The sequence below is a fragment of the Hypanus sabinus genome, chromosome 11, assembly GCF_030144855.1.
Source record: "Hypanus sabinus isolate sHypSab1 chromosome 11, sHypSab1.hap1, whole genome shotgun sequence".
Taxonomy (NCBI): domain Eukaryota; kingdom Metazoa; phylum Chordata; class Chondrichthyes; order Myliobatiformes; family Dasyatidae; genus Hypanus; species Hypanus sabinus.
In genome coordinates, this window is record NC_082716.1 from 69,745,295 (window position 1) to 69,758,305 (window position 13,011).

At 39.7% G+C, this 13,011-nt stretch overlaps 2 protein-coding genes across 2 annotated transcripts in view; one reads left to right on the forward strand and one right to left on the reverse strand.

The window, feature by feature from the left end:
- The window catches only part of LOC132401501 (adhesion G-protein coupled receptor D2), a 312,379-nt gene extending 306,019 nt beyond the window's left edge, over nucleotides 1–6,360 (forward strand). The window contains exon 25 of the mRNA XM_059983527.1: nucleotides 5,008–6,360. Within this exon, the coding sequence (XP_059839510.1) occupies nucleotides 5,008–5,157 (150 nt within the window). The 3' untranslated portion in view covers nucleotides 5,158–6,360. The remainder of the gene's footprint in view (nucleotides 1–5,007) is intronic.
- A 3,351-nt stretch (nucleotides 6,361–9,711) lies between these two features.
- Nucleotides 9,712–13,011, reverse strand: part of nr5a2 (nuclear receptor subfamily 5, group A, member 2) — a 183,414-nt gene continuing 180,114 nt past the window's right edge. Inside the window, exon 8 of the mRNA XM_059984676.1 lies at nucleotides 9,712–12,174. Coding sequence (XP_059840659.1) covers nucleotides 11,927–12,174 — 248 coding nt within the window. The 3' untranslated portion in view covers nucleotides 9,712–11,926. The remainder of the gene's footprint in view (nucleotides 12,175–13,011) is intronic.

Genomic DNA, 13,011 nt, shown 5'->3' on the forward strand with positions numbered 1-13,011 from the left:
CTGTCATATTATGACCATTGCCTCCTAAAGATTCTTTTACCTTAAACTCCCTAATCAAATCTGGTTCTTTATACTACATCCAGTCTGGAATTGCCCTTTCCCTAATGGATGGCCGCAGCTTGCTCCAAAAAGCCATTGTGGAAGCATTCTACAAATTCCATCTCTTAAGATCCAGCAGCAACCTTATTTGCTGAATCTAAATACATATTGAAATATCTCATGACCATTGTAACATTGCTCTTTTTACATACTGTTCCTATATCTCCCATTGCCTTTGGTACCCCACGGCCTGGGTACAGCTCAGAGGCCTGTATGTAACTCCCAGTCTTGGTCTTTTTTATCTTTGCAGTTTAACTCTACCTGAAAGGATTCTACATCTTTTGATCCTATGTCAGATCGTTCAAAGGATTTGTTTCATGTTTTACCAACGCCCCACCCCCTCTGCCCATCTGCCTGTTCCTTCAATACAATGTGTATCCTGTCATCTTTCAACCATGACACTGTGATGTCCACAACATCATACCTGCCAATTTATAACTGTGCTACAAGATCATCTACTTTATATTGTATACTGCATGCATTCAAATATAACACCTTCAGTCCTCTATTCACTAGACTTGTCAATTTTGTCTCCATCTTGCCTGGTTTAATTCTTAAGCCTTTCTAAAATTTATGTCTTACTCTTTATTATGGAGATTTCAGTAACCTTTCCTGCACTCTCTTTCCCTTTTACTTTAAAGTTAGTTTTCCAAGCTGTTGATCCAACCCCCCACTACCTCACTATTTAGTGTAAGGCCCCATCCACAGCCCTAATTGTCAGGACTCTGGTTCCAGCATGGTTCATGTGGAGTCTGTCTCATCAGAATACCTCCTTCCGGCGCCAGTGGTGACAATTCTTCACAAATTCAAACTCACTTCTCCTGCACCAATATTTGAGTTAAACATTCAACTCTCTGATCTTATTAACTCCGTATCAATTTGCACGTGGCTCATGTAACAATCCAGAGATTGCTACCTTTTTGGTTCTGCATTCTAATTTAGTCCTTTGCTGCTCTCAGTCCTTCAGCAGAACCTCTTCAAGATTCAAGGAGTCAAGATTCAAAGTATGCAGCATACAACCCTCAGATGAGGCATTCCACAGACATCCACAAAACAAAGAAAACGATGGGAGCTGTTTGAAGAAAAAACATCAAATCCCCAACGTGCAAAAAAAGGAGCAAATTGCGTGAACAGCAAAAAAATACGAGTGAGAAACAGAATACAGAACATTGTATCACAAAGACACTGGAAGAGTCCGTTCAGTTCCATTAAGTTCAATCCAGCACTGAGTCTCTCACAATCTGTAAGCTGTGGTGCCAATCTGCCCCAATCAAAACCGCACAAAACAGCAATAAGAAACGGAATGACTGGAAACCTGAAATCTTGTTCTGTCTATGCCATTGGTACCCATATAGGCCATGACAATTGGATCTCTTCCCCTCCCACTCCAAATCCCTCTGCAGGTTGGATGTGATATCCCACACCTAGGCCCCAGACAGATAACAAAGCCTTTGGGACTTTGAATCCTTGTGATAGAGAATTGTATCTATTTCCCTGATTATATTATGCCCTGCATTTCTCTTCGTCAACCCCCCCCCCCCCCCCCGAATGCTCTCTGAACTCTGAACTACAGTTCTATGGTTTGGTTGCTGTTCCTCCCTACAACCGCCAGTGCCGTCCTCATGGGGAGCTACAATCTTGCAATCCCTGATCTGTTGGGCAAGCTCAAGGGCTGAGGCTCCTGCTTGGATCATCCTAGTTGCCTGACTTGCAGTCACACCCTCTTCTCACTGGCCACACCAAATCTAATGGATCCAACTGCTCCCTGAAGCATAATGCCCAAGTATTTCTCTCCCTCCTTAATGCATCGCAACTCAGCTTCCAGGTCATCAACCTTGAGTCTGAGTTCCTCGAGCAACCAGCACTCGCTGCAGATGCTACTTCCCCCAAAGACCATAGATATGGTTGGGGAAATTACTTAAGGTAATACCTTGATCATTGGTAAAGATGAGTGACTTGGAGTCTGGGGTCAATGTTACTCGTCCAGCTCCCAGACCAAGCCATAATATAAAATAACTCTGTGTCTAGGATCCAAAGATTGTGAGGTAATTTGGTTGAAACACCTAAGCTTGTGATGGATCTTGATGGGGTGAATCTGGAGAAGATGTTCTGTCTTGTGGAAGGATCTAAATCCATGGCCACTGGTTAAAAAGAAAGGGTCAACTATGGAAGTTAGAGATGAGGTGAATTCTTCTATGTCTTAGAGGATAGTGGAAACAGGGTTTGAGTATCTTTGAGTATTTGCAGAATCACATAGATTCTTGATAATCAAGAAAATGAAAGGTTATCAGAGAGAGGTAAGAATGTGTTGAGTTGAAAGTGTAAGAGCACTGCTCCCAAATTCTCAGCTTACAGCTTTCACACCTCCTACCTCATTTCATATAAAGTTCCATCTGTCATCTCTCTTCACTCTCCTGCAATCACTATGAGGCATTTTAGCATCACTTCCTCCCTCCTCTCATATTACTCTTCCTAAATTTAAAAATCTCATGACCACTCATCCCTGATGCATTATACTTAAAAGATTATTTGACTAAGATATGGTGTAATATTCCCTAAATACTTTACCATTGTTTTGTAGAAGCCCTCCCTTCTCATACAGGCAGACACTACCTTACAACAGGAGTCTATAACTGGAGGTAGCTGGCTCCATCTGAAGATTTTAACTACCACAGGAGGGAAAATGCTGGTATTTGTAGGCAGGCCACACTATGACTTGTTGAGTGACGATGTTCATATTGTTTCATATCAACCTCCTTTCTTGTTTTCTATTTTACTCATGGTATCTTGTGACCTACTGCTTCTCTTGCTCTACCTTGTTGTTTGTGAATTGAACTCTGTAGTTCACATTACGATATGTTTCTGGTCACTCCTTTCATTGTTGCTATTTTGTGTGATTCTTGATTGGGATGGACTGGCTCTGCGGCCTTAAGTTATTGAATGACTTAGTGCTAAATTGAGCAGAACTAAGCTGAACTGAATATATCTGGCCTGTTTTGATGAGTCCTGGTTTGGTGTTTTATATTCTGACTTTTTCACTTTTTTTTGACATTTGCTCAATGTATCCTTTCTTTTTGCACATGGGGGGGGGGTTTGATGTTTTTCTTTGGACGGGTTGCTTCCTTCATTTCGTGGTTGTCAGTGGGAAGACGAATCTCAGGGTTCTTACTGCGTACATACTTTGATTATAAATGTGCTTTGAATCTCTGAATCCCGTTCCTTTGCAGTGTAATCAAACCCTTCATTTCAATGTTCAAAAAAGCTATGTCACTTTAAGCAAAGGAGGACAATCTTCCTCAGCTTAGAAGTATTTGGATGAGGAGCAGAGTAGGACACTCAGCCCTTGAGCTGCTCCTCGATTCAGTAAAGTCCATGACTTACTTGGCAGTATTCTCACTACAGATCCTGCCTCATGAATATTCCACGACCATGCTTCTCCTCCTGCCTTCTGAGAGAATAAAATCTTACCTACTCTCATTCTTAAATGGACAATGCTGTATAAAATAGTGAACCCTGCTTCTAGATTCTACCACAGGACGGAACATCCTCCCTGTCAAACCCCTTAGGATCTTGTTTGTTTTAAGCAAGTTGTCTGTCCCTCTTCTAAAGTGTAACTCACTTGAACTGACCATACTCACAGTAGTAGATTGGTGTCACGTGTTCTTCAGAGGACATGCTGGAGGATAAGTCCAGTCATCAGTTACAAGTCAACAGGAACAAGCACAGCATGGTGGTGAGGTGAATAGGATGCCCTGGGTGCCAGTGGAGAGAGGATTAGATAATATACTTGTTTTGCTACTGAAGCCTTGGCTATAGGCATAGATGGCCTGAACTTATCAAGCAGGTTCATGGTCATGTGCAAGGAAGTATTCGGTGCACTGGGCAACTTGGTAGTTAGCTTGTACACAATGGCTCGGAAAATGGAAGAGTTTAGTTCCAATTTACATTGTGCCATTGTGCAAAACAGAGTTTCTAAAAAGACTGAAAAAACCCAAAATAAAAGACTGATAATCTGAGAATTGAGTTCACACTGAAGCCACCTTTTAAAAGATGACATCTTTTATTTAGTTGTTCTATTTTTTCTGCAAAAAGAATTTTTTTTTGTCAACGTGCCCGCTTGGGCTTTCGATTGTAGGTAGCCTTGAATCTTTTATGTGGTGTCTGTACAATTTAAATGCCACTGTAAGGTTTAGTGACTGAAGAGTCTGAATTGTGTGTTTGTATTTTGAAACTGACAGATTGGTTTTCTAAAGCGTGTCCATTGTTCTGTTAATTAATGGAATGTTGGAAATGTTGTCGTAGGCTTCGGAGATTGTCACCACTGAATAGAAGAAAAATCTAAAGCTTTCATTAATACAATCCAAAGAACATCTCCAAATGCTGTGAATTTATTTTTATTGGTATTTGATGTAAACCAACATTACAAAACAGAACTTACTTTGTACCCATTATGATTTTATAAAGACTTGTGTCCTATGGAAGAGATTGAAAATGTGCTTTTTCAAAAAAGATGTGAGTTAATATTTTAGCTAGCAACACATCATATTTCAAAAATATTGCCCAAACCTTAGGTTTTGTACAGATAACTTGTAATAGAATAATATTTTATTTTAGTGCGCATTGTACAAATGGATGATTAATAAGCATTCAAAGAACGTGGGGGGAAAAGTGATAATCAACGTGAGAGAGTTGTGTTGGATATATTTTGCTGGAGCAGGTGGTAACCGTCAGTTTTTCTTTACCCAATTAAAAGGGATTGGACAGTTACCACTGGGAGTACAAATCACTCATCCATGACTCTTTTGAAAGATAGTAATAGTTTCCGGGACATTTAAGCTCTTAAAGAGAAAGAAATGCTTCTCCTTGTCTTAATTCAACATATATTTTTTTTAAAAAATCTACCTACAGGGTTGCAAACCTGCTGGCCCGCTTCCCAGTGGACAGGAGAATATGGAGGATGCCTGCAGCCTACACGTTCCTCTAGAGCTTGAGGATCACTCTTGCTATTCGCTGAACGTCACATCTCTGAAGCGAGTTGGCAGCTTGTATTTGGACTGATTAAATCAAGATGACAGGTGTCCTTCCGACTTGCGTTGTGCACTAGTCTGGAAAGTGACAATGCTGTAATGGATCCTCTGTGTGTGGTGCAGTAAGCTCTTGAGTGTCTTTAAAGAAACTGATGAAGTCGATTGATAATGGGTGTTCTGTCATCATTAAGGTTGAGGCCACTCATTGCTACCTAAAAGTTTTTTTGTCATTTATAAGATCAAGGAGGTTAGCCTCTAGCTTAGCTCCAGCTGTGTTTCACTTGACTTAAACACATCAGACAACAGTCCTCTGAGGAACGGCGTATTGAGTTTTCGTTGTAAAATAGCATGAGCAAATATTATTCATCAAGCTCTTTTTCTTATATTTAGAATATGATTACTGAAATAATTATTCACATTGAAGTTAGCAAAAAGTCATGACTGTATGTGTTTTAGATGGGTCTTAAAGACTATGGTCAAAGCATCACAATTTAATTAGCAGAAAGATCAGACATAGCAGCAGACTGTTTTAAAAAGTTTAAAAGACTGTTTAAAAAGATGGCTGGTGCGATGCATTCAGCCATCTTCAGTGTCAATTAGAGGTTGCCCCAATGGATAGTAACTGGACATTGGCAATGCTATGTAAGCTTATCAAAAATCCGAAATAATTTAATCAATGATAATATAAGGAGCAGAACTAATTCTTCTTAGAAATAGACAGATAAGATTGACACTAGATCAAAGGGAGGTTTTGCATGATGCACTGATTTTCTGATTTGATCACATGTTAAATTTATTTTATCAGATTTTTTTTTAGTTAGCACCTTTAGGATTGACTGTGAAATATCTCATTTCTGGTAAAGGAATGTTGTAATACTGATGATGTATTGATATTTGGGACATGTAAAATTAATATTGTCCTCATCTGTTTTTTATGATGGCTAAAGTATTTCATAATAATTGTAATTATGCTAAATTAACAGAAAAACATAACTCAAAGGACTAAGGACTCTCCACATAGTGGTGAGGTTTATGGTATGTCACATTTTTGTCACTTTCTACGTCATACATTTAAAAATGAATTGTAGCTGTTATGAATATATTGTAATAGGCTGTGTGTGTGACCTTGAGTCTGGTTCTGTAGTAAATGAAATTGCTTGTCTATTCTTGACATTCTTCAGTTTCGCCCAACTGTAGGTACTTGTGTGCAAAAGTGCTTATTAGAGTTTTAAAGCATAACTAATAACTTCTGCATAGATTTTTAATGCTGTTAACTATTCTATATTAAAATGAATAAAAGTTGATGTGCCATTGGTTTTGAAAGATAATCTGCACAAATACACTTTAGATAGTATTCTAATATTATTGTAAAATAAGTGGCCCAGGACTAATTTTCTGGTTAACAATGGAACAAATACAAGAGCTAAAGATTAATGTTAGATAATATGATATTAACTAAGTAAACTAGACCCTTGAAACAATTGAGGGGAAAATAGACAATGCTTCATTTCAGCTTATTCTTGCAATTTACTGATGCCTTCACGTACACATTCATTATCCCCAGAACGAATGGAGATTAAAAGCATAAAAGACAAATCAAGGTAAGATTAGGATTAACGTTTGAAAGCATTTCTTCATGAAGAATGTCAATTCTGTCTTATTGATCAACAAAATACTAATTTTTCCCTCAAAGCCATTAAATTATTTCAAGTGCAAAGCCAGGGTTTTTGCCCTAAATTTTTGGGATTCTGCTCATCACGGACTACTTATTGTATAAAGAATTCAATGATCTCAATCCTTAAGAATATCCAAAACATATGTTCTATTTTTTTTGTTACACAATTTAATGTAAAGTAATGTTTTGTTAGCTGTCTCTTCAGTTGCTAAGCTTGAACGCTGCTCGATGATAATCTTTCAGTCACCTCTGCTTAGCTGTAAAACCAAACAGGCCAACTTTGTTTTGTCATAGTGATCAAACAAGCAGTGAGCTTTCCAATTGTATTGCCTGTCCAATAAGCTGGGGATGCCTGAACACACATGCTAGTTGGGCTTCAATAGCTTGGCCCAGCGAGTGATGGCTAGGTTATATTCTGAACATGAACCGCGTTAGCCCGTGGTGCAGCTTCACACTTCTTTTCCGTGTAGTTTCCACCCCATGAATATTTTGTGCTTCTTGGTGACCAAAGTATGGTTTCACCAAAGCACTGTAATTCTAATTAGGTTGATTACTAGTCATTGTTATATTAACTGAGCCAGGAAGTTAGTAATGACACCTGTCCTATCCTGGAGAGAGAAGGGAAGATTATGATTGCTGTTCAAAATGTGCGTAGACTCAGTGAAAATGGGGTCAAGTTGCCAACGACACATTCCTACCCCAGTAACAAAGCTGGTTTACAGTATTTGACTAGAGGCCTTCTGAGTGAGGTCCTGTTAGCTGCTGCTTAAGAAAAGCTGCGCCTTAAAAAGGATTTTGGAGAGTTGGAATATGAAGAATCAGGTTTTGAGTGCAGGAATTTTAAAATGCTGGTTTCTGAAGAGACATACATGTGGGCTCTTGGCACTGTGGGTGAATGTGCAGGCACTAGCCATGATGGTGGCTTACAATGGGGATGAAGTGACCTTCTTGTCCCAATTTGTGTACATCCCTGCAAGGAATGGAGATGAGCAAGTCAAATAGAAAACCGTTGTCTGCTAAAAGCTTTCAGGGAAGCAACAATTAAAATGACTGGAAAGATGAGAAAATCTGCAGATCCAAGCAACGCACACAAAATGCTGGAGGAACTCAGCAGGCCAGCAGCATCTAATGAAGAAGAAACAGTCAACGTTTTGGGCTGAGACCCCTCATCATGACTGGAAAAAAGTGAGAAGTTAGAGCACCAAGGTGGAGAAGGGGAGGAAGGAGTGCAAGGTGGTAGGTGACAGGTGACACAGGGAGCGGGGGAGGGATGACAGAAAGAGCTGGGAAGTTGACAGGTAAAAGAGATAAAGGGCTGGAGAAGGGGGGAATCTGATTAGGGAGTGTAGAAAGGGAAGGGGGAGGACCACCAGAGGGAGATGACTGGCAGGTAAGGAGATGAGGTGAGAGAGGGAAACAGGAATGGGAATAGTGAATGGGGGGAATGGACAATTACTGTAAATTCAAGAAATCAATGTTCATGCTGTCAGGTTGGCGGCTACCCAGACGGAATATGTGATGTTCCTCCAACCTGAGTGTGGCCCCATCGCGACGGGAGGAGCCCTGTTAGGATGGGATTGGGAAGTAGAATTGAAACAGGTGGTCTCAGGGTGTTCCTGCTTTTCTGGCAGGTGGGTGCTCAGCAAAGTGGTCTCCCAATCTATATCGGGTCTCACTGATATACAGGAGGCCACATGAGGAGCACCAGATACAGTAGATGACCCCAAAAGACTCACAGGTGAAACGTAGCCTCTCCTGGAAGGACTGTTCATGGCCCTGAATGGTGGTGAGGGAGGAGGTGTAGGGGCAGGTGTGGCACTTGTTCTGCTTGCAAGGATAAGTACCAGGAGGGAGATCAGTGGGGAGGGGTGAGTGGACAAGGGAGTCGCGTCGGGAGCGATCCTGGCGGAAAGTGTAAAGTGGGAGGGGGAGGGAAAGTTGTGCCTGGTGGTGGGATCCTGTTGGAATGGCTGAAGTTACAGAGACGGAGGCTGATGGGGCAGTAGGTGAGGACAAGAGAAACCCTGTCCCTGGTGTGTGGTGGGAGGACGGGGTGAACACAGACGTGCAAGAAAAGGAAAAAATATGGGTGAGGTCAGCATTGAAGGTGCAGGAAGGAAAGCCCTTTCTTCGAAGAAGGACATCTCATTAGTTCTGGAAATTTGAATAAGGAAGATAGGTTGTTTCTTGAGAAGAGCCAAGAGATGACCTTACCTTTATCTTTCAGAAAGAGATTAGCCTTCTATGCACTTTCACTTCCAATCTGAGATGCTTGGTACTTAAAAAATATCCTTACTAAATATTTTGGGTTCAGAAATAAAGTAATCTGCTGGTATGTTCACATTTAAACTCAGTCCTATATCTTAAACTTTAATAGATAACAAGTCCTACAATGGAAATTGATAGAAATATTTAATACATCAATGGAGAAAGCTGCAGACACCCAGTTTAGGGTACAAAGACAGCTACTGATGGGAGAACTTATGAAATTAAACCCTAACCCTTGATGAGGCAAGTAATAAAGGATGTATAAAAACCTATTGGAACACATGATACTTTAGTGTAGAATCTGGATGTGGCAGTCATGAATTGTTTGGCTCCCATGCTTTTGATGGCATGACAGTAACCGTCCACGTTATCATATGTCCAAGTATGGGTGAGGGTGTCTGGGGGAACAGCTGGATGGCAGTGTAACCTGAAAGCAGTTCCTTTTGTGGAGTGAGGTCAGAGCATGTTACTGGCTCTTGACTGCAAACAGTAGTATTTAATTTTCGTTTTATTTTCCTTTGGTAAAACCTGTTACGGCGTAACACAAATAACATGACAAAGATCTTGGACTCAACAAATGATATGCCATGCATATCATTATTTATTGAAATACTGAAAAATTCCATCAGTGTAAGGAAACTCTTGGCAAGAAGTGACATGACAGTACGTCATTCCACGTATTATATAGTACATTTAAAGTAATGAACCAAGTATCTGCACACTGAGCAGGAGTTGAATGGTCTGAAATCCAAGGCAGCTGCAGAACATTAGCAATACATAGAAAGTACTGACTAGACTGAATGTCTGTTCACACAAAATAGCACAATAATAAAACAGTAAAAGCAACATTATTTTGTGTTCTCTGCGTCCTTTTATATTTACTACCAGGGTTTGCCAGATAAATCATTTATCACAGCCTATTTCAGTGAAGTACAGTTTTGGGCAGAATGAGTGGTACCCAGTGGCCCGGCAGAGTCCTTGAAATCCCAAGGTAGAACTGTTCTGATTGAATTCTGTGTAATACACCCATTTAATACTCTCCAAAATAATTGTAAACAACACAACAGAGAATTAGCTTCACAATGTTCTGTAAGACATCAGTAAAGGGATTTCCTAAAAGGGATTTCCAGGCAGCTAAGAGTGCAGGGAGGAGACACAAATCTACCCCTCTGTTATGTAGCAGATAAAGCTAGTTCAGTGCTTATGTCCATTGAAGTAAGTATCACGGTTTTACATTCTGCACTGCAGTGAGACCACGGAATACAGAAAACGTAAGCTAACTACAGTCTTTGGTATAGAACATATAGTTTACAAGACAATTTATTATTTAATGCAAGATTTCAACTTTAAAGCTTTCTGCTTAGCTAAAGATGAAGCCATAGTTCACATCATTTGCAACGGATTTATCTTTTCTTTATATTATCAGATTCGTACAATATATATAATATATATTTAAATGAACTGCTTGATTCTTTTTAAGATATATGTTTGTCCCTGAACTGGCTGTAGCTGCAATTTTTGAAAGGTGCTACAATGAACAAATATGCAGTTATTTGGCTTTGTCATTCTTGCTCTCTTCCACAGAGATGAAACAATGGAGAAATAAATTATTAACATAATTCTCTACAGCATAAACTATTGATGTACAATATAAACGGTACAATTCCAATAACAAAGCCAACAATCCTGAAAAAAATCTAATCGATTATACAATTCTACAAGTCATCATTGTGGCCGAAAATCTATCTGTTCAAATTAAAGTCTTAGTGAGATTCCCTTTTTGATTTTAGTGTCTCACGACATAAAAATTAAGTACTGGTAAAAAAGTTACCAATCAAACATAATTAAGGAAATCATTGCTTTGCAATTCATGTCATCACAGTTCTTTCCCACAGGAGCTAGTAAATGTAAACACCTTTGTTTGCAGAATTTACAGTATTAATACTTCAATTATATTCTCTCGCATATTCAGATTCACAGAAATAAGGCAATGCTCTACCTAACTGTGACATCACAAATTTAATACTACTATGCTAAGTATTAAGAGTTGTGAATGTGAGATGAGCTCTTGAAATCCCAGATCAAGTTACAGTTCACTTTTCCCTCTCCTTTTATTGTTCTGCAGCAGGCTTTGGTCTTCAAATAATGTACACGCTTTGGCAAAAAAAAACCTAATGTTAAGGTGGTTGTCAAACTAATTACTTGACAGATGGTTCCTTGAAGCCTTTTCAGGCCTCACACATTGATGGGCTCTTGTGATCTAAGTGAACAAATGGAGAAAGAAGCCATCCTACAGGCAAGCCTTCAGATCCCCTATCGGGTGCCACACCGACGATCACTGGGGACATTGCTTTGGGGAGGAGGAGGGATCAAGTAGATTATGGCAGCTCATTACTAATACCAGGTTTGCTTCCTATCCCACATGCTTTGAAATCTCAGAGTTTCTTAGTGCACTTGAGCCCCCAAATGTATTGCCATTAGTGCCCAAACCACAAGCTTATTTTTTAAAATTTCCCAGAATTAGTGATCTAGCTGAAGAAATTAGAAGTGATTGTGAGTTATTTATTTGATTGGTTTGACAAAGTGAACTTTATATGAATAAGCGCTTCCTTAAAGGCCTCACAGAGGTTTCCTTTGCGGATGGGGGATGTGCAGTTGAGTTGTTCTGGATTTACAGTTATCAGATTCCATGGCAATACCCTGATAGAACACTTGGCTTATGATGAACAGATCTCATTATAATGTCCCCTTTCCACTTAGTGCACTGAAATGTTTCTGGTTTCTCTCTTTTAAAATTATAGTTGCTTGGTGCAGCTTAGGATTTCTGCCCAAGATGCAAAGGCCCCGGAGATGTAGTCTAGGCTCGCTTGGCATGCAGCATTTCAATGAGAAGGTTGTTGCAGGGTACATCTCCATTCAGGTGCTTGTAGTAGAGGTATTCTTCAGCCTGCATGCTGATGGCCCGAATTTCAGGTAACCGCAGGAGAAGCTGTCCGAACTTGTCTGTTTGCTGAGGATAGTTGCATATCGTATAGTCTAGCAGTGCAGCATTAACTTGTTCCTGTACACTCTCAACCAGGTGGTAGTTTTCCAGGTTTTTTACATCTGAAAGAAACATCAGAACTATGATCAATAAAGAGGCTAAAGCAGTCGGAGGTGAATGAAGAGGGAGCGGGAAGGGGGCGGCGATTGAGAGAAAAGTACTTAAGTCGTAATTTGCAGTTGAGCCCAATCTGAAAGATGGAGTGTGAAATCATTAGTTGTTTTGAAATGAAGAAGACACCAATAAATGATCCATATTAATTAAAAGTAGAAAATTAGTGCAGCAGGTAAATACACAGGTGATGGCCAAACTTATCTACATAATTTACCTTGTAACTGGGATCCAGTGACATTAAAATCCTTTCACTTTCAAGCAGTTATGATTTGCAGGTTTGTGGAGAAGATAATGCTGCTGCTTTTCACATACGCATTTAGGAGGAAGAAAAACTGAGCTAAGGAATGTGAAGGTGCATTTGGTGTGACTTGTATGCACATTAAACATATTAATCTCACAGTGGAATGTATCTGAAGCACGAGAAACCATGTTGGGAAATATTCTGACAGCTACAAGATCAAGAACCAGTCCTCTTTTTGTGCCGCCTATACTTCCAACATATATGAGTTTTAATGTCTGACTAATTTACTGACTTGAGTTTAAATGAGTATCCAAACATTCTGTTGTAAACTACAGTTTAAACCTGACAATATTCTTGTTTCAGTCCGACGTGTCTAAATGATTCTGAAAGCCTTTGACCTACACACACAGTGCTAATGAACCATCTGGATAGCTTATAAAATAATCTTCAGCACAAGCCTTTGGACTGAGAAGCTTTTTGACTGATGAGTTGCAGGTAAATGAAGTGCAAGTCCTTCACAAGGGATACTCTATTGGAATACCCT